Source organism: Pogonomyrmex barbatus, unplaced genomic scaffold, assembly GCF_055798465.1.
Source record: "Pogonomyrmex barbatus isolate J1 unplaced genomic scaffold, ASM5579846v1 scaffold13, whole genome shotgun sequence".
NCBI classification, from domain to species: domain Eukaryota; kingdom Metazoa; phylum Arthropoda; class Insecta; order Hymenoptera; family Formicidae; genus Pogonomyrmex; species Pogonomyrmex barbatus.
In genome coordinates this window covers 4,253,027-4,278,252 of record NW_028297109.1, presented here as the reverse complement: position 1 = coordinate 4,278,252, position 25,226 = coordinate 4,253,027, and the positions used below count along the sequence as shown (strand labels likewise).

At 39.5% G+C, this 25,226-nt stretch overlaps 3 protein-coding genes, 1 long non-coding RNA gene and 2 other non-coding genes across 7 annotated transcripts in view; 4 read left to right on the top strand and 2 right to left on the bottom strand.

Moving 5' to 3' along the window:
- The window catches only part of S6KL (ribosomal protein S6 kinase like), a 43,873-nt gene extending 21,811 nt beyond the window's left edge, over window positions 1-22,062 (bottom strand). Inside the window, exons 1-7 of the mRNA XM_011638347.3 lie at window positions 21,920-22,062; window positions 21,687-21,784; window positions 21,328-21,595; window positions 21,157-21,241; window positions 20,971-21,078; window positions 20,724-20,882; window positions 20,472-20,560 (exon numbers count right to left, since the gene is read on the bottom strand). Coding sequence (XP_011636649.2) covers window positions 20,472-20,560; window positions 20,724-20,882; window positions 20,971-21,078; window positions 21,157-21,241; window positions 21,328-21,595; window positions 21,687-21,784; window positions 21,920-21,979 — 867 coding nt within the window. The 5' untranslated portion in view covers window positions 21,980-22,062. The remainder of the gene's footprint in view (window positions 1-20,471; window positions 20,561-20,723; window positions 20,883-20,970; window positions 21,079-21,156; window positions 21,242-21,327; window positions 21,596-21,686; window positions 21,785-21,919) is intronic.
- On the top strand, window positions 10,418-16,964 carry bnb (bangles and beads). The gene is made up of 3 exons (XM_011638346.2): window positions 10,418-10,739; window positions 15,016-15,538; window positions 15,653-16,964. The coding sequence occupies exons 2-3, from the start codon at window positions 15,029-15,031 to the stop codon at window positions 16,580-16,582; spliced, it is 1,440 nt and encodes a 479-aa protein (XP_011636648.2). The 5' UTR covers window positions 10,418-10,739; window positions 15,016-15,028; the 3' UTR covers window positions 16,583-16,964.
- LOC148937574 (uncharacterized) lies at window positions 17,089-22,018 on the top strand. 2 transcript variants are annotated; one of them, XR_016138209.1, is made up of 3 exons: window positions 17,089-19,155; window positions 20,848-21,098; window positions 21,891-22,018. It is a non-coding gene; the product is annotated as an uncharacterized LOC148937574 (long non-coding RNA). The 2 variants fall into 2 exon arrangements; XR_016138208.1 differs by having other exon boundaries at window positions 17,089-19,184.
- TRNAN-GUU (transfer RNA asparagine (anticodon GUU)) lies at window positions 19,926-19,999 on the top strand. The gene has a single exon. It is a non-coding gene; the product is annotated as a tRNA-Asn (tRNA).
- Window positions 20,270-20,341, bottom strand: TRNAW-CCA (transfer RNA tryptophan (anticodon CCA)). The gene has a single exon. It is a non-coding gene; the product is annotated as a tRNA-Trp (tRNA).
- A 937-nt stretch (window positions 22,063-22,999) lies between the features above and the next one.
- Window positions 23,000-24,881, top strand: UbcE2M (NEDD8-conjugating enzyme UbcE2M). The gene is made up of 4 exons (XM_011638358.3): window positions 23,000-23,287; window positions 23,363-23,457; window positions 23,642-23,848; window positions 24,126-24,881. Exons 1-4 carry the CDS (start codon window positions 23,185-23,187, stop codon window positions 24,264-24,266), a joined length of 546 nt encoding a protein of 181 aa, XP_011636660.1. The 5' UTR covers window positions 23,000-23,184; the 3' UTR covers window positions 24,267-24,881.
- The last annotated feature ends 345 nt before the right edge of the window (window positions 24,882-25,226 follow it).

Genomic DNA, 25,226 nt, shown 5'->3' with positions numbered 1-25,226 from the left:
TTATAATCCTGTCAAATTTATAAAAATAAAAATTTAAATAAAAATGTTAATTTATAATAGAGATAATAATTAGTAGAAATGTATCGTAACAAGAATTAACAACAACCAAAATTTAATATGAAACGCTGACGTAGAAATTAAACGGATTTACGTAATGATTATGTAAAATTTTATTCATGCAACAATTTTTTTTATTGCTAGTCTAGGTTGAGAGGAAATAAGAAGGAAATAAGAAATGAATGCACGAGGAGACTGATACGACGTAATAGGCGTTACTCATATCTTCAATAAATAGTTATTTTTATGCAGAAATCAGAATTTACTATGTTGTTTTAAGTATTAGAATATTAGAGGGATCTTGAGTTCTAAGAAGTATAAATAATGCATAATCGATTGCAAATAGCTGCAATTATCAGAATGTAAAGAGAATTTAAAAACTATTGTGTTTAATCTCAAGTATAGAATCTTGCGATATTGCATTTCGCAAATTACTTGAATTAAATTATTCCTAGAGAGAACACAAACCATATAAAAAAAGATTACGAGTCTCGATGTATAAGTGAACAATTTAAAATAAATTAAGATTGCCGCGATAAGCATAACGCAATAACGAATTTTCGTGGATCTTAGCGCAGATCGCGCAGACGGGAGATGCATTGCTATGCACAAACGTCGCAAAGCGCGCAGGAGTGCAGCATAGCGGGGACGAGAGATAATCGAAGCCGAGAAGAATGAGGAGGAGGAGGAGGAGGAGGAGGAGGAGGAGGAGGAGGGAGAAGAGAGAAAGGGGCAGGAATGAGGGAAGGCGAGAAAAAGTCGCGGACGTTAAACCGCCCGCTCGCTCTCGGCCTTAGGATAAAAAGATATGACAGAGAAGGTAGGAGAATGAAGGAAGGAGAAGAAGGAAGGAGAGATGAGGCGAGTAGGCTGAGTCGCGAGATGGAGGAGGACGGTCAGAAAGGAGGATGAGGCGAAAGATGAGAATGCACGGGGATAGGATGATGCGAGGGAGCCGAAGGAGACGTGACGGCGAGACGTGAGAGCGGGAGAGCCGCGAAGAGGGAATCGGAGAAAGAAGAGCCGTCGTGCCGGGCCTGTTTCCACCGAGGTCGCACGTACGTCCGTATAATACTCGTAATACGTGTAATACGGATAATACCTGTAATACCTGTGTAACGCATTATATACCAGCGCGCCAGCGACCGACTGGCTCGCCCGCCGCAGCAGGCGACGACGACCGGTCGTACCTTCGCGTCCTTGCGACTCCCCGCGACTTTCCATGGGATTCCTGGGTGCCGGCAGGTGATTAGGATCGAAGGAGTGAAATGAAATGAACATCTGACGCGTATATTTTTGCCGGGGCGATGTGCACGCGAATATACTCGAGAGAAGCAAACTAGAAAAGATCAATCTAAAGTGGTTTCTTCTTTTTTTTTTCTTTTATTTTTGAAGAAACACATGTTACTTTATTAGAGGAAACGGCCTTAAAAATTAATGGAAATCACGGTATCGGGTATACATCTAAATCAAATCACTTGAATTATCCTTGGCGAATTTTTTCACGACAACGATCAATGCTGCAGAGATGAAATCACGCGATGGTCATGAAGAGATAAGGAAAAATTACGAAGGATGACAATGACGCTACTCAGAAGTCGTTTTGTACGCATCGTACGCGTCGTCGGTGCGTACGAGTACCTGCCTGAAAATTAATTATCAATGATCGATGGACGAGGTGAAGGTTACTTTTATTACTGATGAAAGTCTTCGAAAGTTCACAGTCGTCCTTCCGAGACATAGAAAACTGCAACGTCGGGCTGCACACCGCGCAGAAATTATTTCTTACAATAATTCTTTTTAGCTTTGTTAGCTGCCACAGCGAATTTCACGGTTCTTCAACACACAATCAGATCGTGAATCGAACGCGTAGCTCATGCATACACGCGTAGCTGCATCGGGAGGGAGGGGGGGGTGTCCGCATAGCGATGTGAATGGAGACGCATGGGAATAGATAAAGAAAAATGGAGAAGATAGAGGAAGAGAGAAGAAGACACAGACCGATAAGGGGAAAGAGTGAGGGAAGGGTGGAGGGATGGAATGAGTCGACGAGCGAGACATGAATATATCGTACGGCTAAGGCTAAGTTAGGATGAAGATAGCGGCGATTATCTTAACGATCCCCTACAGCAAAACCTGAACGGCAACCCGTTCCGGCCTCGTCCGTCGTCCCGGTCCTAGTATAGTATATACCGGCTAATGCTGTTGCTGTTGCTGCCGCTTGGCTCCTGCAACGATGTTGTTGCTGCTGCAAAAGGAACACGATGGAATCGTTCAGCGAAGAGAAGGGAAAGGATAGAAGAGCCAGCTGAAAATAGCTTACTGCAGCCGCCGGCCGGAGTTTCGCGAGCTCAGACGAGTTCAGAGATCCTTCTTCTCTCACGCCCCTCCCGCAATCTTCCTCTTCCCTTCGTTCCTTCCATCGCGAGTGACTTTATGCAAAATTATCACACGCAAGATCTATCGTACATGTCAACATGTTGCAAACACTTCCGCTCTTTATATCTAACGCGTAACTGGAACTCCACATTTAAAATTTCATGAAGCCAACGATATCATCCTCTTTTATTTTTTGAACGTTTAAATTTGCACGTTTTGAATTTGCGGATTTTTATTTTAGTTTTATTTTCATCCGTCATTGTATCCTCTAGTAGCTGTTTAAACGATAATAATCTAAAATTTCCAGTCTATGTTGCACGGTAATGAATACTTAGAAGTAAATACTCTTCCATTGTTTAAGCCTTCGTTACGCTTCCGAGTTTCGCCGATCGCGAAGGCAGAACGAAACAAAGACGATCCTCGAGATATCGGCCTGACACATGCCATCTTCATTGCGAACTGTCATGCAAGATGGACGAGGGACGAATGGAAAAAGAAAGAAGGACAACGTGGGACAATCGCGCGAGGCGATGTACGCGTCAAATGAAAGAACAATTATACCGTGCCTGGCGTACGTAGAGTATGAGAAGAGATGGACCTTGGGCTCCTTGCGAGATAATCATAACGTTACACGACGATCCGCGCCATAATGCCGTATAATGTCTGCGGCATGATGTATATTGCGAGATCATTTACCGTGAGTCTGTCGCTAAAAGTGGGACCGCCACCGCCATCGGGGATTGACTCTCGTATCGCTTCCTCTCGTCTCGGTTGATTCGCAAAATTAGAAATCCGCAGCTATTCTTGGATAATGGGCGTGTGCGTCCGTCGCGCGAGAGAGAGAGAAAAAAAAAAGGAGCTGCGATCGTCGCTCGCTCGATTTGTGGGTCAGGGAGGCACGAGAGGGAGAACGAGAAGAAGGAAGAGAGGGCGACAAAAGGAAGAGCTAGACTCGTCGCCATCGGCAGGACGCTCCAGGACCGTTGTCACTCGGGTTGCCACGCGTCGTCGTTATTTCATAATCGATGGAAAATTTATTCTACACTGGCCGGTCTTTCATCTTGAAGACATTTTAACTGCTTAATCTGCTCCTTCAAAATTATTTGACTTTTAAAATAGCGCTCTCGAAAATTTATACCTTAGGTCTGTATTATATATAATTATCGCTCCCTTTATTATTATCGCCCTTCAGCGATGATCTTCAAATTAAATGCAAATGTAAATTGCAACGAATTATTGTGTCGAAGAAGTCTTACTTATTTTCTTTTTCGATGAAGCGAAGAGATAAACTCGCACGCATTTTTTATTATGGTTCAATTACGATAATCGATTATACGATTGTGAAATTCTGTATTCGAAACGGAGAATCAAATTCCGACATTGCGGTCAGCAGTCTGGCTCGGAGAGCTCGCTAATTGTATCATTAAATAATGAAAAAAACAGACGGTGACGGCAGGTATTCGGCGGGCCAGCTGCAACCGCGATATTATGGTGGCCCATCTTCTCGTGCCACCGCCATGAAAACCGGATTCGGTTTGGGATAAAATTAGGATTCAAGTAGTCAAGGTCGACTGGACTTGCCTAAATGTTGACTTGCCCTCGCTTCTTCTTCATCTTCTTCTCCTTCCACTTCTTCATCGGTCTCTTCGCATTCTTTTCTACATAAAGCGATCTGAATCCTCTGTTGCTATAGCAACAACTCATTCGCGTCATGTCGTTTTACGGGATTCCACAGTGATATTAGAAGAGATGTTTAAACAATAGCCTTTAACTGCGTCTCTCGCTCCGTTTTCCAAGCAAAGGGAAGAGACTGATATCGAAGAAACGCGTAGTTTACTTTGCGTAAACAATGCAGTGAGTCGAAGGACTCACCGGGCAGACCACTTTCGCGGTTGCACAAGTGAATCCTAGGAGCCACCAAGATACGAGAGCACCTTTTTAGATTTTTCATCTTCCCGTCGAAAGGAAGTAAAGGTTTGCAGAAGAGTGCGTTATATACTGCACGAGCAAACAAGTAGAGAAGTTACCGTTCTCTTCGAAGCAACCGTGCCTTTCGCTCTTTGACATCGTCGCATTTTCATCTTTTCGTGAAGAGGAAGAGATACGTCGACTTCGCAACGCAAGGATTTCCTACCGCGCGATTTTCTCCATGAATAAACAAAAGGAGCAACTCCGCGAGTTGCTCCTGCCACAAGATCGCTGGTTATTGCACGGCGATTTGACGAAAGCCAGGCATAAATCAGGAGAGGAACTGGCGAACATGGGGCGTTGCACGCGTGAAGGACACGCGGATTCAGCGATGCCTCGCTCTTAACGATTTAACATCGGTCGATCGGCAGTGATTCATCGCGATTAAACAAGAATTACCGGTCGTAATCGATTGACGCATGATTGCCATAGGTGAATGGAAACGGTTCTCACTCCGCGAGTTACGAGAATCGTAAACGAGACGATGCACGATGTAGTCTTAAGTAAGTAATTCGTAAGTCACATGTTAAATGTCAATCATTGTAATTTGTAAAAAGAATTTGTAAAAAGGAATTTTCGAATCAATCATATCTATCGATAATCATTCCCGCGCAAAACTTCTACGCTCTAATGAAGAAATATAAAAAAGAAATAAAGTCAATTAACGCTCAAGGAAAATGTAGGAAGGAATAACCAATCGATGTCCTAGAATTTTGCTTTAAACAAATTTCAGAATCTACTTTAAGGTTTAATTTAGAAACATATCAGTATTAATTCGTACAATAAATTAACACTAAGTGTTCACTTTAGTAACATAGCTCGTCTCGTGCAAGCGCAAATATAACTTCCAATGTAATGTCGTCGGCGCGCCTCGACGCTAAGATATTGCTAAAACTCCCATTGACGATTCATGATTCATCACCGACGAGGTGATTATTTAACGAGTCAATTATCGGCGTCGTACATAACTGGATCGGACGAGAAAAATGTTCTGCGCGAAATAATCGTATATAATCACTGGCAAATTTTCCATTGAAGCAAAAAAACATTATGGTAGAATATAAAACAGCGTGGAGCGACTGCAACAGCTGTGTTTAATGAAAATCAAGTTCATGGCATGCAGCTTATCCGCGAAATTGTTGCTTCTGCGGAGTATCGCAGGCCGCGGCTCTCGCAATATAAGGCAATAAAATTCCGACTTTATGCGCGCACCGTCAGTGTCCTCGATGCACACGCTGGAGTGTGAAAAATCGCGTTTGCACCAATCGGCATTGTGCACCGGGAATAAACGGGACGAAAGGATAAAATGGTGTGGCAAATTGATTTAACAGAAATTTCGCGTATTCCGAGTTTTAGATGTTCGTACCAATACCCAGAATTATGACAACTAGAATTTTTGCGCGGAAAATCGAGAAGAAGAGAACGCGAAATTTTCCTTGTCCCATTGAAACTTTTGCTTATTAATTTAAATATAAAAAGAGATTATTAATTTAAATATATAAATAGCCTACAATTACGTTTGATATTATCCTTCTACGTATTTTCTCAATGTTCTCTTCTTATATTTCTTTCTGAATATTATAAAATATAAAATGTTATAATATAATATTTCATATTTTAATTTTATTTTAATTTTCGGAAAAAAATATAAGAAGAAGAAATATATTATTATTAATATTTATAATTTAATGTAATCGCAATCAATGATTTCATATATTCAGTACATTCATATTCAGTACATATTCAGTATATTCATTTTTTATGTAAGTTTATTGTAAGTCTAGAAATAATTATGCGAAATTATATGACTCAAAGGCTTCAATCATTCGCATGGGAGTTTTGATAATCTTGTAGAATTTTCTAACTACTATTTCTTCTTCATATACCTGATATCCTTGTCCTAATTCAATAATTTAAATAGAATATTCGTTTTCAACCTTGCGTCTTACGAGAATCATCGTTGTCATCATTGCCAATGTGCCGACCTTCACATGCTTGCGTAAAAAACACTTTCCGGAATTAATACACAAAATTTGTGAGTCTACGTGACTACGAGAGCGGACGTCATTTACAATTAGTGCTGTTAAAGAGACAAGGCAAAAGAACGGCGCCTAGAACGCCATAAAAACTAATGTAAAAACATCTCACTTTTTCTAGGAGAACCACGATTACGACTGTAATCATCAGCATTGTAGTAATTATACCACAGAAACGAATCATAACGAATCATACTGCCAGCAATATTTCTTCTATCGCGATCTTCTTTTATGCAATGCTGCTATTGAATAACATTAGCGTATTTCGAAGAAATGTCTTATTTCCTTTTGTGTCTATTTTATATGCTATTTTGTAAAAATAAGCGAGATAATGTAATTCCAGAATGTAATTCCATGTGCTGTAATTTCAAAATGCTCATATAAACTTACATATCAAATTTGCATACAGAATTAACCTTTTCTTCGCAAATATTTTAATCAAGAAGCTTAATTACAAGCTTATTTATTTAAAAGTTAATTACAAGCTTATATATTTAAAAGTTAAAAAGGAACAGCATATTAAAGCTCTTTTAAGCACATTGAAATGTGCAGAAGCGTTTATATATAAATGTATGAAGAAGCTACTTTTTTTGCAAACAAAAACTTAATAAACGCGCATTATTCTAACGGTATATAACGGTTGAAAATCGCTGGTTGTAAAGTAGCCATCGTCTAAGCAACAACTGCAAGAATCCAGGAAGAGAACATGATGCTACATCAAGAAGAGCGTTGATAATACTAAAGAATGCTTTACATGTTCAAACTCGACTGAACTGAATTTTTATTTTCGGTCGATGATAATAGCTAGAGACAAAACTAATAATGAAATTAATAGTAAAATTAATAATGAAAATAATAATAAAATTTACAATCTCCAAAAAAATTGATAAAAATATTATCATAAATGAGAAATATCAACCTATTTTTGAAGAACTTAAGCCACATGATTTAAATAAAAAATAATAAAAAATAAAAGTCACTATTTCTTACAAAAGCAAGTTTACAATTTATAAAGTATGAAAAAAAAAATAATTTAAAAAATATCAAAGTATTACGATGCTACAGAAATCAAGGTAGGATAGGCGCGGTAAGGTCATCGATCTCGACGTGGATAAGCTACAACACAACATCAAGATTAATAGCGTGAATAATTCACGATTTTAATCACATGTTAATTATTCACGAACGTATCGACCGCGAAAATCAGCGTGTGAATAACGGATCTTCCAGTTTGGTATATTCCATATAGAAATATTTTTAGTAAAGAGATAAAGGAAAGTTGCTAACAACATTAGCTTGATCAAAATCGAATATTATGTAAATAAGTTACAACAACAATAAATAAAAATAACGGAAATACCGTGAATTCTATTATCATAAAGATTTTAGGCATAAACATGCAAAGAGTGATTTAAATGACTGCGGTAGTCATGATGATAATGTAAATCATCTGCGAAGTATCCCAATCGCATAATCTCGGGTAAATTTAGCAAAATTGAACAAAGATTGAGCACAAACTCAGTGTGTAGTTTCAAGAATAATTTAAAAATGATAATTATACTATGTCATAGTAAGAATCGTATTGACAAAGATATTAATAAATCGTCTTCGCAAACTTAAGAAGGCTTGAATGAAAAAAATAAATTTAGCACTGAATATATATCCATAAAAAATAATTATTTTCAATGTATTTCTTAAATGCAAGATCTTTATGCAACATCAATTGTATTCCATTATTTCATGATGATACATTATTCTTCTGTATTTATTTAATGCAGCGTACTTATCTTTTTTAATGTTATCCACAAAATTACAAATTAAATCATATAAATTATATAATTTAATAAAAATTAATTAAGTTATATAAATAATTATTATTAAAAATTATTCAACTTTATCGGAAAATAATATGAATATTTCAATGTTGATAATGATAATCTGTGATAAAAGTTGAATTAGATCCAGAGCATTCGATCAATAATACGTAAATTATCGATGGATCGATGTTTCGGCGGAAGAGTGAGTAAATTTTCAATGGGAAATTGCTGTAACGATGAATATACAAGACGGAACTATATGTAATATGATGGTTTACATAATAGTGCCCATATACACATACGCACTGGCGTGTGTATCACACGCATGTACGACTCATCGAGCGTTCCTCGATGAGTCACAGCGACGAAGATAAAACAATTTACCTGATGGCGCACGGTTTATCGAGTTCGCAACATATTCGCGACGCGTAAAATGATGCATGAGCATTCCGGCGTGATGCAAATCCTAATGAATTCGTGATGAAAAATAACAAAAATTCTTACTTTACGAACAGCTAGCTATGAGGACATAAAATGTTACATTTATTTGTCTTCAACAATATCTTGTCGAATAAATTGATCCTTGATTAGAAAACTCGATGCACCTACCAGAAATTTTTATTTCATTTCTTTTATAAATATCTATGTGACAATTATTTTAAGTCAAAAAATGTTTTATCTAAAAGCTTTAATTTTTACGATATCTTCGATGAGAAATAAAAAGAATCTTTCATCTTCTTAAAGATTAAGAACAAAAAAAATATCATTCACACATTTTCAGTCATTTCAAGCATTTCAAGCATTTCAAACACGTGCGAGATTCGTTTACGTTCATTGAGAGAAGTGACTTTTTCGCGAATGAAAGGAAGACACGTATGTTAAAGACATGTATATTAATTAACGACACAAATTCATGAAGGTGGCAAGGAAAAGTCATGTCACCAGTAACGCATTTAAAAATCGCAACAATAATTGTACTTAATACATCTCTTCTAAATTTATTGAGAAAGTCTAGAGTAAGCAATATATTCATACGTAGAAAAATAGCAGAAATATCAAGAAAAGAATATAACTTACATGGAAAGCTTATAAAAAAAATCTCATTTGCATTTTTCTTAGTTGAATGTTCACTACAAATGGAAAGATAAATGTCGATTGACCTTTTTAAATGTATTCAAGGTTACTCCATAGTCTGTGCCATTACACTTCCGCTCGATATATTGAATGATCCCAAATGAATGCCTTTAAAACACAAATGTGACACGTCATGCCGGTTTGTAGGTGCGTCCGTAGAGATCAGTGGTAAGGAAGGACAATCGCATGTATAGAAAATGTAATAATTTTCCAGATATATTCTGATCATTGAATCGTTGCGCATAAGGAACTGATAAGAAACCCCGTGGCTAGTAAATATTCCAAGGTTCTTGGTTGTATTCAATAATGATTCAAAGTATGATAATCGTTCTAAGTATTGTTAAGAGTTCCATAACAGGTATCTAATTGACAATTTCAGTCGTAACTAGAAAATGGCACTTGCAGATCTCTCTCTAGAAATTGAATTTTCGATTTCTCCGATTCTTCAATAATTCTTTTTATTCGTTCGTTTGATACAAGAAAGAGTTTTAACCGTGAATGCCGCAAAAATTAATTAGTTTTATATAACTCGGCGTTGCACGCAATGGCTCTGAAATAATGATAAAAAATCTTAATCGGGTATCTAACAAATTTCTATTCTTAGCCAGATGTATTGTACAAGTTTGCAGTTAAAGGATTAAACTCGTTCAAGGTGTGATGATTGGGTCAGCTACACGAGCCACATTACAAGTCTGTTCCCGAAGATGGATCCCGACTGAACCGGGCGTAGATGTCGTAGTCCGGAACAGAAAAGAGCCGAGGAATCGGCAAGCAAACCAAGATCAAGCAGAAACGAGCGAGAGAGAAAAAGAGAGAGCGAGGGAGGAGGATAAGGAACGCAAGAAGTGGTGTAGGAGGAAAAGAAAGAGAGAGGAGGCGGAGGACAAGGAGGGAGATAAGATAGAGTCCAAGAAGGGCGGCGAAGAGAAGACTAAAGGAGGGGCCCCTCCCGGTGGCTCGATCGGCGAGGAGGGTCGGGGCCCCCTTGCATGATCCTGGCCGTCAGCATTGGTGGGTAAATGGGTATATAAGCGGGGCCCCAGCGATTCCATCTCGACACACGACTCAACCTTCATCCCGAACGCCAACGGTCCTTCGCAAAAGAGCGTAATCGCACGCGCGCGAAAAAAAGAGAGGGAAGAAATAGAGAAACCGAGGGACACAGGAATCTCCCCCGCGTTCTTTCGTTCTCCGATCGATCGCGCCCGATCGATAGTTCGCGCGAACCGGTGAGAGCCGATCCGCGAGAGACAGAAGCAAGAGAAACCGAGAAGAGGAGAGATCATCGCCGTGCCCGACGCCGACCCGTCTGGCAAGAATTTCACGCTTACGAAGGAGAGAAAAAGACGTGAGTACACAAATCTCTCTCACTCTCTGTCGCAGAAGTTTCACAACCCTCGACCGAAGAAACTTCGTCTCGCGGCGAAGAGACGATCCTTCGACAGGAACTCGATGAGCCTGTCGATCACCACGGATTACTCCAACCTAACATTTCGATCGATTGATCAAAGCACGGGTTTCTTCGTCGAATAAACTTGTATCGCGAGTATCGAATCCGCGAATACTTTTTTCCGCTAATCGATCACGTAAATGTTAAGTGAACTTCTTTTCGTTTCTTTACTGATTTATCTTTAAATTCTATTTAGTAGTCCAAAGAAATTACGTGATAAACTAGGCGCCGCTAGGCGCCGATAATCGAGTTTGACGAAATCTCGCAGTGCGATCATGTGCGGCCAATGTACGCAGTTGGTTGGACTTGATGATTATTAGCCTCGCGTTTATGCGACTTTTCTCGAGACTCGTAGCTAACTGCATTTCTTTCGCAATACGCGTAGGACTTGGTACCGAGTCGCGACGAAGTAGCGACGGCGACAGAGATAGTTTTGAAAGTGGAGCGCGATAATGCTATTGTTCGCCGTCCGCGCTTGTATCCATTCGTTCAATTAGTCGGCGAGGCGAATGCAAATTTTTAAAATAATGAACAACGGTGAATAAAGGTTCTCCGTTTCGCTATCAAAGAATCCGCTCAGCATCAGCGTTCAAGTAAAAAAATTGTATAGAAGTCTTCTTTGCATTCGTTAAATTTAATCTTCTAAAAGAAAAATCATAAAAACCAAGAGAAAAAAGAAACATAAAAATAAGTCTTACATTAATGTGTAAGTTCTTTTACTTAATTTGTTTCAAACCTTCCGTTGCGATACACAAGAGTATTTGAAATTATTAACAACCAAGATAAAGAAAGCATTGCATTTACGCATAAATTTATTATATGAAAATTATTAATGTTTCAATTCTCGCTAGATATGGTATATATAGTTAAAGAGTTAAATAAGGAGATTGATTCATGAAGAGCGCAGCTCGGAAAGGGATTCCGGCGATTAAGAGGTCAAAGCAAGGGAAACGCGCGTCGCTCGCGTGCAGGCCATACTCCGTCGCCGCTATATACATAATTTCTACATTTCTCAAGGAGCAACCGCGCGCGTTTGCGTAATTTCGCGTCTCCCTTCCATGGCGCTCCTTCCCGACCCCTAATTAGTCGGCTTAATCTGTCAATCTGCAAATTACCTGCGCCGCGACGGCGACTCGAGGTCGGCAACCGGCGACCGTCTTCCCTGGCAGCTGCGCAATCACGAACGTCGAACGTGCGCCAAACCTCCGTTAATGCAGAATCTTCCCCGCGAGATATACGATGAAGTAGCTTCACATGGACTCGAACCAGACAGAAACGGTTTCGTGACTTTGGCGTTTACGCGAACGGATATCTCGTGAGTTCGAATTGAACGGAGGAGGCTTTCTCGCGGCTTTAGATTAGACGCGAGCGGACACCGCTCTTTCAACGCTCTTTCAACACGCCGCAATCAGAAAAGGCCGCAAAGCTGAGAGGCTAGAAGAAAGAGAGAGAAAGAGAGGAGAGCAGGAGACTATAATCATTGACGTTAGAGTGCTTGATGGCGCGCGCGACACTTCTTTTTGTAAGTGTGGTACATTATTATACCTCTGATGATCTTGATGAGGTAATCGGCGTCCATCATCTTTCACAGGCATTTCCTGCGTCTATCGACCTGGTCGCCGAGCACTTATCTATTCGCGATGCGATGAACCGAAATCATCCTTCTCATCGAAATTTCGTCGCCACTTCTTTTCCCTTTTTTTCCAAGGATTGCGCTGAGAGTGAAAAATTGTGAGATCGAAAGTGAGATCGACGAACACGCATCCGTCGTTCGTCCTCGCGTAATCGCCGTGTAGGAAGTAATTAACGAAATGTCCGTGATGCACGGACAATAAGTCGACGGCTATGGTACTTGAATTGACTCGCAATTAAGTTTATTGCGACTATGCGCCATCGCCGCGTATCCGGTGTAATTATATTCGCCGTTGTCTTAATTTTATGCAAATATTTGGAAACTTCAACTTTGAAGATCTTCAGCAGTTTTTCTAAACGAACGAACGTTCTCGATTATGGATAATTATTATAGAGATCTGAATCTAAGCTTATGCAATTATAGATAAAAAGAGGTTCATGTTTGCGATACGAGTAGTTTCCGTTCTCACGCAAACGCGTATTGCGATTCTTGATAAAAGCGGGAGGGAGCTCGGCTTCTGTCGCTTTCTATAGCAACGCAACGTGATTTCGGCGATATCGCCGACGTTATAATCAATAAATATATATATATATATATATATATATATATATATATTCATATAAAAACGCAGTCAGCTGCGACAAGAACGTAACAGTTGCACCGACGTAATTGCATTGCCAAACGTAGACCCCCATCGATCTCGTCATAAAAACTGGATCCTTTTGCCGCCTCCCGTTCACTGTTCTCCACAACTACGCCTCGTTGATTCTGTCTTTGTCGTCACTTCTCGCCGTCGTTCCCTCTCGACTTTTCTACACCAACAGGGCATTCCGGTTTGCCGTAACCGGACAATTTCCACGAGGCGTACGACGAGCGTAGCCTCCGCTCTTGAGGAACGATGTAAATCATTACTTCGTGTTATTCGTAAGAATAATTTATTTTCCGCAGCTTTTCCAGTTATAATTAATTAAATGCAAAATGATACGACTTTTTCTGCGCATCATAATTTTCAATTCGCATATCATTGAGAACTTGTTCCGTGATTACGTTTTACGATTTTTAATCGATACCAAGAACTCTGCCGATTGGCTGCGAAATCAAATTACTATTTTCTGCAATAATTTTTTTCATCGAGTTCATTGATTAATTCATTAATCGGCGACAACTACGCAGAAAGACAAGCTAGATTATAAAAGTGTTTGTTTCTGTCGCAGTGACTGCGTTTAACTCGAGCGTTAATGCTCACCGATCCTGTCACGTCAATCCGATGACGCGTAAATACCACTTCGTTTGTCTCCGATTTCACATACGCCTACTCACGAACGCGGAATAGTCTAATGTTTCGTTCGCGTGACGTATTTTGCAAAGATCACGAGATAAAGTTTGCGATATAAATTTATTAATTACATTCCTTGCACGAAGAATGAATTTAAATCCGGCGTGGAGAATAAATCAATACGCCCCACGCTTTGTGAAAGTATATTTAATTTAAAAAAATTTATCCAGAATTTAAATTTAAACAGAATCTACACGAAATTAAAAAAAAAATTAATTTGATATATATATCTTCGTAACTCAGAAACTAGTAATTTTCGAAAGAAGTTTCTATCCTCGTTTGAATTGTGCACGCAAGATCCATCCTTAGTGCTTGCGTGTAATGGAAACTTGTGCAAGATGCTAAAGCGTATTCTATGTTTTACGGAGAGAAGAATTCTGTGTTTTACGGAGAGAAGAATTGAACATGCGTGGAGAAGCGTAAACGCGAGCGCGTAACGAGCGAGAGGGGCACGCATCCTGTCATTAGTTCCATAATGTTCGCCTTATTCGATGCATTCGGTTCAATGTCATCCGTCTCCCTCCTTCCTGCCGATTCTCTCGCAACAGCCCCGATGTAGTGCCCATCGGCATCCAACGCGATATTCTCGTTCCTCCCCCTCGCAGCCCTCTCCGATTCTCCTCTTCTCATTAGCAATCATAGCTGTTGTCCTTTCGTCTCGCGATCTACAACCAGATCCATTCATACGTTCGTCTCGGCCATTCATGCCGAGCTGTCACGACGACAGCCTGTCCTCACGTCCATTCGCCTAACTGGAAGATTGCGTGTCACAATATCTTCTCCGTGTAAATTTGAACGAGTTTCGTTAGATAGAAGTTAATGAGAAGAACTAATCGCAATATTCTTGATAATTATAATCGTAATTTATGATTTTTACCACAAATATGTATAAAAATTCAATGTTCATTTTATGATGGTGTTAAGAGCCATACACTGACTATTTTCAATCTTCGGTTATGATCGTCAATGTAATAAACATTAACATAAAAAACATGATGAATCATAAAGTTAATTGAGGAAGTAAAACCTTAAGATAGTTTCGTGATTGCTTACAATCACAAAAGAATCTTATTGTATATGTATTTCAAGTCATAGATATTTTTCCATCACCTCCTGACGATTTAATAGAATTAAATTAATAGTTTCGTTAATTCCACATTATGTGAAATATCACGAGATAAGAACGTGTTTAAATTTTTTTGCAGATATTTTTGCACAATGCTAAAATTCGCTGTAGTAATGGTGTGCCTCTTGGGGCTGAAGATGATTACTGCCATGCCAGTGGCCGATCACCACGAGGAGCCGTTGCCAGTCGTACCCCTCGAGGAGAAGGTCGCGGCGGAATCTCTGAAGGCGGCGGAGACAGCTTCGGGGGTTGCGCAGAGCAGCGCACCCGTGGAACCTGCGGTGGCTAGCCAGTCAGAGCAATCAGCGGCCGAACAACCCGCTTCGGTTGATGCACCTGCTGTAAGGAGCAGCGAGGAAGTCCAACCAACTGAGCCGAAGAAAGAGGAGCCACAGCAGCCGGAACAGCCGAAAGTGGCTGAGGAAGTCCAAGTGCAACCCAAATCCTCTGAGGAACAGCTCGAGGAGAAGGAGGAACCAAAGGTGTTGGCTACTGCCGAGGCGGAAAAGAAAGAGGACCAAGAGGTCCTCAAAGAGGCAGCTTCTAAGATAAAGGAAACTGTGCAGCCCGCGCCACAAGAGCCAGAGCAGATCGCGAAGGAAGTAAGTTTCTTGTTCTCTTGAATAAATAATTTTCTTTAATCTTTCTTATCTTATCTTTTCTTTCGTAGCAAGTTAAAAACTTCATCCTTTCTAACGTTGCATTATATTATTCAGGAGAGCGTAGTCATTGAGGAAAAGAGCGCGGAGCCGGCCGAGCCTGTACCCGAGAAGCCTGTGGCCATTGAGAAACGCGCTGATGATGCCATCGAGAAAGTCGCCAAGGAAGAGCCAAAAGAGGAAAAGAAGCTGGAGGAACCAGCGGTACAGCCAACCCCGAAGAAAGAGGAGCTCGCGGAAGTTGTTGCCGCTGTTGAAGGAAAAAAGATTGAAACAACAGCCGAACAAGCAAAGGAGTCTGAGAGTCACTCGCTCGCTCATGCCAAGGTCGAAGACAAGCCTGATCGCGTGACCCGTGACGCTGAGGAATCCGTCGTTGGCGCAGCTGCCGCCCCCGTTCAAGAACCAGTTCAACCACAAGAAAAATCCGCACCTGTCGCGGAGACTGAGCAAAACGTAGCGGAAGTGGCCGCGCCGGTGGAGGAACCAAAACCGATCGAAAAGAGCGAAAAGATCGAGAATAGTGAGCAGCTAGAGGCGGCGCCCGCCGAGCAGACGGCTGTCAAAGTCGAAGAGCCGGTCAAGAGGGAGGAGAAGGTAGCTGAGGAGAAAGTTGCTGAGAAGGAGCCTGAGAAGGAAGCGAAGAGCGCCGACTCTCCCGTTCAAGTGGAGGCGGCCAAGGAGCAGCAGCCTGCGCAGCCTCAGGAATCTAGCCAGATTAAGCGAGATACGGCGGAGGCAGCCGAAGTCCCTCAGGCTAAATCGGAACTTCCACCCGCCGAGGAGCCGCAGCCAGCTCAACAACCACAACAGCAACAACAGGAACCCGCCAAAGAGGCGAAGGAACGCTCTAATGATTCTTCCGAAGAAAAATCTGCTGAAGACAGCAAGGACACCAAGAGCAGCGAGGAGGATAAGTCTTCCGAGGAGCATAAGGATGCCAACAAGCCCAAGCTGGCGGAGTTGCTCCCGAAGCCCGAGCAATAAATCTCGGTGCGAGGAGGGCTTGATTGACGAGTAACCTCAGCGGCGCGGCAGCAACAGCAGCAGCATCATCACGAAGAGGAGAAGAGGAAGGAGGATCGCTCCTCTTAAGGATCGGGACGAGCTCAGGCATCGGCATCTCTGGCCATCAGGATGCGGGCACGAGTTCGTCGCGAGACAACAGGAGCGGAAGCGCGAGAAAAAGTGCGTGCGTGTGCGTGTGAGTGAGTGTGTGTATGTGTGAAAAAAAGAACGAGAATTTGATGTCGGAATGCCAGAGCAAGGAGCACTCTCAGCGATGAATCCGGAAAGCGTGAAAGTCGCACAGTGTGAATGAGAGGAAGAGAAAGAGAAATAAAGAGAGAGAGAGAGAGAGAGAGAGAGAGAGAGAGAAAGAGAGAGAGAGAGAGAGAGAGAGAGAGCGCGCGCGAAAGAACGATCCCATCGACCCCATTGATTTTTCTAGAATAGAGGGTTCAATGTTCGATGGCGCACTACGATCTCGGTAGCGTATCTCCGGGAGCGCGGGACGATCGCGTGTTGAAGACACCGCGATACGAACGAACGACACCGTGTATCGATCATACCTTCGATACACGGCGATCGACGCTCGCGATCCGGCGGAAAACATGCGGCGGTCCATCACGGGATGCAACTCGGACTTGGCTCCGAGCGGCGTTCCCATTCGTCCCGGCGGACACCGCGATCTGTCCGCGGGGACGAACTCTGTCCCCCTCCCCCTGCCCCTTTGATCGATATCTCTCGTCTCCCTTTATGAAACCTCCCTATGTCCCATTCGACACAATGACACATTACACAATCCGTAAATCCATCCCGATAAACTATAGTAAGTAGCTCGACTCTCTCTGTCTTCTTTTTAAAGATACATGTGTCATTATTATTATTATTATTATTATTATTATTATTATTATTATTATTATTATTATTATTATTATTATTATTATTATTATTATTACGATTTAGTACCAGTACCACTATTATTATTAATATTATTATTTGTATTATTACTATCATCATCGTTATAATAATAATTATTATTATTACTGTGAATCTCTCGACGGCCTCATGTTACTACCAATCGCCTATCTATGAATCATTCGTTTAGCATTTACCGACATATACAGGATCGAAGTGTAGAAATGAGGAATCTAAATTTTCTAGCTATATAACATATTACGAGACTCCTCCTTCAGTTTTTACATAAATATATTTAGCCGAGCAATAAGCGGGAAATAAACTTTTGAAGATCCGTATTGTATACAAGCATACAAGTATACGTAATTTTTCTTTCAGCATTATACAATACATATGTAAAATTTTACTGTAAACTGCTGGTCCTTTCAGCTTAGATTATAGTCGTTGTCACACTTCCGAGTTGCAACGTGAGACACAATTTCGCTCGGCGAGCATTACGATCGCACGGAGCAATAACCAGTCTAGTATTCGTGATGCGGGAAACAAATGCGCGCTCGGCGAGGGATATATCCGTCAAGAGATGACGGAACAGACGTGAGAGCAACAGATACGAGAGATATATCGCTGTTGCGATGTGATGAATCGCTCGCTGATAAAGCCCGCGATTTTCAGAGATTTGTGTTAACGTCGGCGTGATAAGCCGCGCGATTTGTCAATCACAACATCGCGCTTCAGCGTCGCAAAAACGACGAGGATCAACCGCAATTGTAATAAGTTAAACGAGTGACTCACGAAGTAGCACTTAGCCATTCTCGACAGCGTCCACAGTACATACGTACCGTGTCAGATACGATAATCGAGGGCTTCCGCCAGCCGATAAACATCTTCGCACTTCTCTAACACGAAATAACAAGGCACAATGAGCGCGCACCGGCAGCGGATTGAGTAAATGATAATACCCCTTAATTTATGACCCTTAACCCTTTACCGTGCCCACAAATCGTTTATGTTGCGCAAGAAGATCAAATAAAACGTATTCCTCATTGTATTTCGGAAATGTTTTCTCGAAAAACATCATTTCTCCAAGGTAACGAACTCTGCAATTTTCTTATTGAATACGTAAATGCATTTACGAAAAAATTATGAAAAATTTAAGATCTTGCAAATACCTATCGATAGATCTGATTGACTTTTTCAAATAAGTAAAGAAATAATTATATATTTATCATGTTAACGAAAATAGAAGGTAAAAAATATATATATTTTATAATATTTTTAAACTATCGCTTATCGCAGATAATTTAAACGTCTGACAAGCTAAAGAATCAAAATGGATTTTCACAGAATCCGTAGAAAGAACGTAGGAAGCACGATAGATCTCACCGGGAATCAATTTATCGAGAGAATTGCCATCGAGAGTCGATTCGCAGATTTACAGCGTCATAAGTCGACACCTTTCTATTCGCGCGAATGCAACTCCATAATGAATCGACTATCCATGGAGAATGCATTTGCATAAGAACTTCCAGCGGTCTCGCAATTGCTCGCGAATGTCGCATCCGCGTGCAGCGGGCCGACATTTCTCTGTGGTGCATCGATTCATCAAAGGGCGAGCGAACAACGATGCACTGCGGATACAGGTAGGCGTAAACAAGGCTGCGATGCATAGGTGAGTGCACCCGACGAAATGTCAAGGCGTGAAAGAGAGAAAGAAAGAAAATTTTGCAACTCGCCACGCGAGATGCAAAATGTTTCATTAGATTGCTCTGTAATTTGCCGTTTAAAAAGGACCTCGTGATTAATTAATTACAAACACAGGAATGGAATATAGATATTATTCAATGAGGTAGAATTGTCAACGCCTAATAATCTTTTTATTTCTTAAAAAATAGATTTCAAATCCGTTAAAAATAACATAGTAGTAGACGGCAAAACAATCGTTATTAAATTTATATAAATTCAAAAATAAGAATTATTATCGAATAATGCTTATTCCATTCTTATGATTAAACATATCCTCGGTCTATATATAATTTAATAATATAATTTAATAATTAATTTAATTAAGTTACATTTGCACTAAGCAGTGCAGATAACAATATGGCTATTTATATTAAAAGTTTTTGCTTTCTTCTTTCTGCTGTTAAATTAAAAAATCTATACAAGAATTTTCAATTTTCAACGTGTTATATTATATATTCTAAAGTAATAAATCATTGTTATTGTTTAAAAAATTATTAAAATAAAATTTGCATAAAGATAAATAGCAGGCTTGAATCTAGCATCGGCATTCTTTTTTTTAAACTTAAAATTTGATTTGTTTAAATTCTTAATTAATGTTTATAAAGATAATGTTACGAGAATTAGCCAATTATTTGTAAATGGACTTGGAAGAGACGAATATTCGAGTGCCTCCGTGGCGCAATCGGCTAGCGCGTTCGGCTGTTAACCGAAAGGTTGGTGGTTCGAGCCCACCCGGGGGCGGCTTTTTTTTTTTTTTTCTTGAAATTATAATATGTAATAATTATTTGTAATATTTTATTAAATACAAATCGTAACTTCAAATATACTGGAATATAGTTTTTAAGATTTGAGTAATTTGAGTATAATGCAAATTAAAATAAAATAATCGAATATTTTCAAAATAAATATATTAAAAAAATAATTAATACTAAATTATAATTATATAAGCATTATTTACAATTTCTAATATAAAAAAAATATATTAAAATTATTAAAAAAAAAAAGTTGTTTTGACCCCGACGTGATTTGAACACGCAACCTTCTGATCTGGAGTCAGACGCGCTACCGTTGCGCCACGGAGTCCTGTGATGATGTGTATTTCTAGTACAATGATACACATAGTGGTGCATTTAAAACAGAAAATTATGATATAATATGAGATAACAATTTTAGTAGAATAATATAGAATTCAAACTTAAAATCTCTTACATACCTCATTTGTAAGTAAAACGCACGCTAATACACCCAGCGACCACCAATCAACCTCCTGGCCGTAATATTCCTTCTTTAAGATTTCAGGAGCTGAAAAATTATGAAATTATATTCATATTAATGTGGCTGAGCGATAAAAAATTCCATTTTACATCGCATATCAATATCATCAATAATTTTTATTATTTTACACGAACTGCATATAACAATGTGCAATTACAATTATATTATTTCTATTACAATATTTTCTTACCCATATATTGGGGTGTTCCACAAAACGTATTCGTTCGTTCCATTCGTTGCAACCATTTAGCCAAACCAAAATCAATAATCACAGCATGACCATCTTCGTCAAGTAAAACATTTGTTGCTTTCAGATCTCTGTGTACTATACCAGCATTGTGTAGAAAATCTATATCAAAGATGTTTTTATATAAAGATACAGATTTTCCTTGTAAAATGGATGTCATGTTATAAGGAAGTATTAAAACTATTTTTACCTATAGCTAAGGCAATTTCAGCTACATATATCCTAACTACTTTTTCAGGCAAACAGCCATATTCATCGACTAGTGAGAATAATTCTCCTCCAGAGACATAATTCATCACTGCAACATTATTTACATTTGTAAGCCAATTTAAAAATTATATTATAAAAATTTAAATGTCTAACAATAGAAACATACATATATACAATGTTTTCCTGCCTTGCCATCTGTGGACAGAATTCACTATAAAAGGATGATGTCCAACCATTCTCAGTATTGCTGCCTAAACATGAAATGTCAAATTTCTTATATATTTCTTAAACAGATTGATATATTTGTTAATCAATATTGTTTCAAACAAATACATACTTCTTCTTTAGCTTGTTGGACAGAATTTTCTGCCACAATCATGGCTTTGCTAATGACTTTCAGTGCAAAGACTTGATTAGTTTCTTGTTTTTGCACTCTGTAAACTTTTCCATAAGCACCCTTAGCTATTACATCTAAGAAGGAATATCCCATCTTTAGAGGATATTCCTTAACTGGAAATTCAGGCAGAAACATCAATTGGAAGCGTGGAACTGGCCATACTGTTTTGGAAGATCCATGAATATCCTGAACAGTGCCTTTGGTCCAACTAAAACAAATATAAACTTAGTTCTTCTACACCTATTATTTAGAATATGCCTACTGTCAAAAATCAATTATTATATGTCAAATTGTCTCACCTTCGATTAGAAGCACGGGACCATGATCTTCTTTCCTCATTAGAAGCCTGCGCTGCTGTGTTGACACAGCTTCCACCAAGTAAATCACTGAGGCTATACTGTAAATTAATAATATCACTTTTATAAAATGTTTAATTATAACGCGTTATGGAAATGAAAAAAATAGCAGACGACATTTAAGGGAACATAAATATTTCATTGCAGGTTAGGATATACATTCCAACAACACCCACCTGACTATCATACTTGTGGTGATTATGATAGTTGTTTCTCTTAGCGTTGGAGTTGCCCATCCAAGTGACGGTGCCTCGATCGATCGGCGGGAAATTTATCTCAGAAGACGGACGAGCGATAATTCAAAAGCAGTGCTTCTCTGTACGTCATTCTGCCGCCGAGTTATTTCGAATAAAATTATCAGGCGTGTCGCCAGTTCATTTGCACATATTTATTATTCACCATCGAATATGTAAAAACACGCTCGGCGCGGGGCGTACGTTTGTGCTTGGATCGGAGCAGGCCGGAATGCACAATTACAATTATGAGCAAAATTATCAATAATTAGAAGAAACCAAGCTACACAACGTTTAGATTTGTCACATGCAATGGCGTGACACGCGCGGCGCAAATTAACGCTAACAAACTGAAAGATTCTTTAGAAAATCGCTAAAAATCGCGCAAGATTCTATCTGCGATAATACGAGGAGCGCGACAATACAAACATGCGCAGTGCGGAAAACGCAGCGGAGTCGGCGAATCACATGAAGACAGACGCGGAACGCTTTCAAATATCTTACGCGACATATCCGTAATCTGATCACAACATGCGCGTTTCGCAAAAACGAGACGTGCATCACATGCAATTTGAATTAACGCGCATGTTAAAATTCAAATGTCTATCCTTGCGTAGGCGAGGAAGCTCGTCTTTTTCGACGAATTCTCATCCATCGCGTGAAAGCGCGAAACACCATGAATCGCAGACCTGCGCAGTGAATGGCGAGAACGTTCAAAGTCGCTCTTGGATCTGTCATCTGCTTTTTACAAAAAATATTGCAAGACTTATCGAGACAAAATGACGCTATTATCTTACTATTTACAAATAAAAACGAACGCTGAAAGAAAGAAATTGGCAACTTTAGTGATGACTACAGCCATTTCAGTGGAGGTGCGAACTTTTTGGCGCGCTTTCTTGTCGGTAACAAAGCGTACCGACATTACCGACTCGCGGCAAGAGTTTTCGCTAGGACAAGATTTATCACGCGCGCAATTCGTGACGCCGTGGTATTAGCGCGCTCATGATCGTCCGTCCACGTGACATTAGCCGCTGCGCCGACTGTGCGTGCTGCGTGCTAGTTGCCAGACTGACCGAGCGCGATTGATCTCGTGGTATCAAAAAATCGTGGGTACCCAGGAAACGATTTTGTATGCCGTCCGTGTTCGCGACCCGTACACGAGGCACTTGCATGTCAGCTCGCGTCGACGTCGACCGCGCGATCTAACTATGATCAAATTATTCTCGTTGAAACAAGCGAAAAAAGATGGCGAGTCACCCAAGGCTGGCACCCAGAAGAAGGCGTCCGCGGCACAGCTGAGGATCACAAAAGGTGATAACCCGCGCGCGCGTGACACGCCACCCTGTCCGCCGTTCAGCTTTGTCTCACCTGATGCTCCTCTTTCAGACATAAACGAGCTCAATCTCCCAAAAACATGCGGCACAGAATTCCCGGATCCTGATGATTTGCTAAGTTTTAAATTAATCATCTGTCCAGATGAAGTGAGTAAACGCTCGCCTAAATTTTTTTTTATAATCCTGCTTGAACAGCTCAATGCTACTCATACTGTCCTATCGAAAATCTAGATGATTTTTGGTGTCGAGTCAATAAACAGTCCCTGTCAACACTAATAGCATACAAAATCGTTTCGTATACTTGGATGATTCGAAGGTTTATTAATTTTAGGGATTTTACAAAGGCGGTAGATTTGTATTTAGTTTCAAAGTCGGACCCAATTATCCACATGAACCACCTAAGGTGAAATGCGAGACTCAAGTTTATCATCCTAACATCGATTTGGATGGTAATGTGTGCCTCAATATTTTGAGAGAGGACTGGAAGCCTGTACTCACGATCAATTCCATTGTCTATGGTCTCCAGTATCTCTTTCTAGTACGTGCAATATATTTTTGAATATTATTATTTATATCTTATAACTTATAGCTTGTAAATGAAAAATATATCACTGTTATTTGTATAGCAGAAAAAATTCTAAGATCTATATAAATGTATTATAAAATACATATATATATAATTTTAATATATATATTTTTATTTTTAACATTTACTTTTAACATATATATTTAACATATATATTTTTAACATGTATATTTATTTATTTCTAATCTCTAATTTTTGTAATTATCTGTGTTGAAATATGTTTTGGTAGGAACCAAATCCTGAGGATCCGTTAAATAAGGATGCAGCTGAAGTATTACAGAACAACAGAAGGGCTTTTGAACAAAATGTAGCTAAAGCGATGCGAGGTGGTTACGTAGGATCCTATTATTTTGAACGGTGTCTCAAGTGATACAGTGCCTCACCGTCAATACTGTACACGCTTCAAGGACTCACTGTAGGTGAAGAGATCCTAAACTATGGAATGAATGTAGGATCGCACAATGTCCTCATTGTCACTTGCGTGATAACATTAACATATTTACTTTCTTTATGTCTTGCCAGGCCTATATACATTTAATTGGAACACCTTTTTTTCATTAGTAAATCTCAAGTGAATTGAATTCATTATTGAATTTATTGTTTTCGATGATTATTGAAATGTTTATTGGCTATGGCATTATTTTAGTGAATTTGAAGTGCAGTGTTGAAGGGATCGTAGGATTATAGTTTGACATTTGGCAGATAATAGATGTTACAATGTGAGATATCTAATTGTGTTGCATACAATGCATTGCAATTCTGGAACTGAGATTAGGAAGCTCCTGGATCCTGAATTTTTAAATCCGTTTTTTGTGTTTTATAGACACCTTAATTTATGAAATATTTATTTTCTAGGGCGTGCAACCCATTTTCGCGATAATTTTTCACCGTAGCATCTATTGAAATCTGCTTTTCATTTAAATATATGTACAAGTAACTTATGTATTGACTGAGAATGGAATATAAGGCTGTTACAAAACTGCAATGTTTCGTTTGGATTTTCGCAAACAGCATATTTTTACACCCAAGATAAATCTCTTTCCAATACATGTAAGAATAATATATTTCTTTATGAAAAAGATTCGAGTTTGTTTCACACTAACCTGGGAGATTGATTTGTTTAGCTCTATGTACAGATATAAACCTTACAACAATCACTAACAATTGTGAGATTACAATACAATTGTGAGATTTGTTATTCTAAATTAAATTTATTGTTATATTTTATAAGTTCTAGAAATGTGTGTTGGAAAGCATATTTTGAAAACGTCACGCTTGTACAGAATCTATATAAAATAATTGAGCATATCTCAATGTAGTTTAGAAAAAT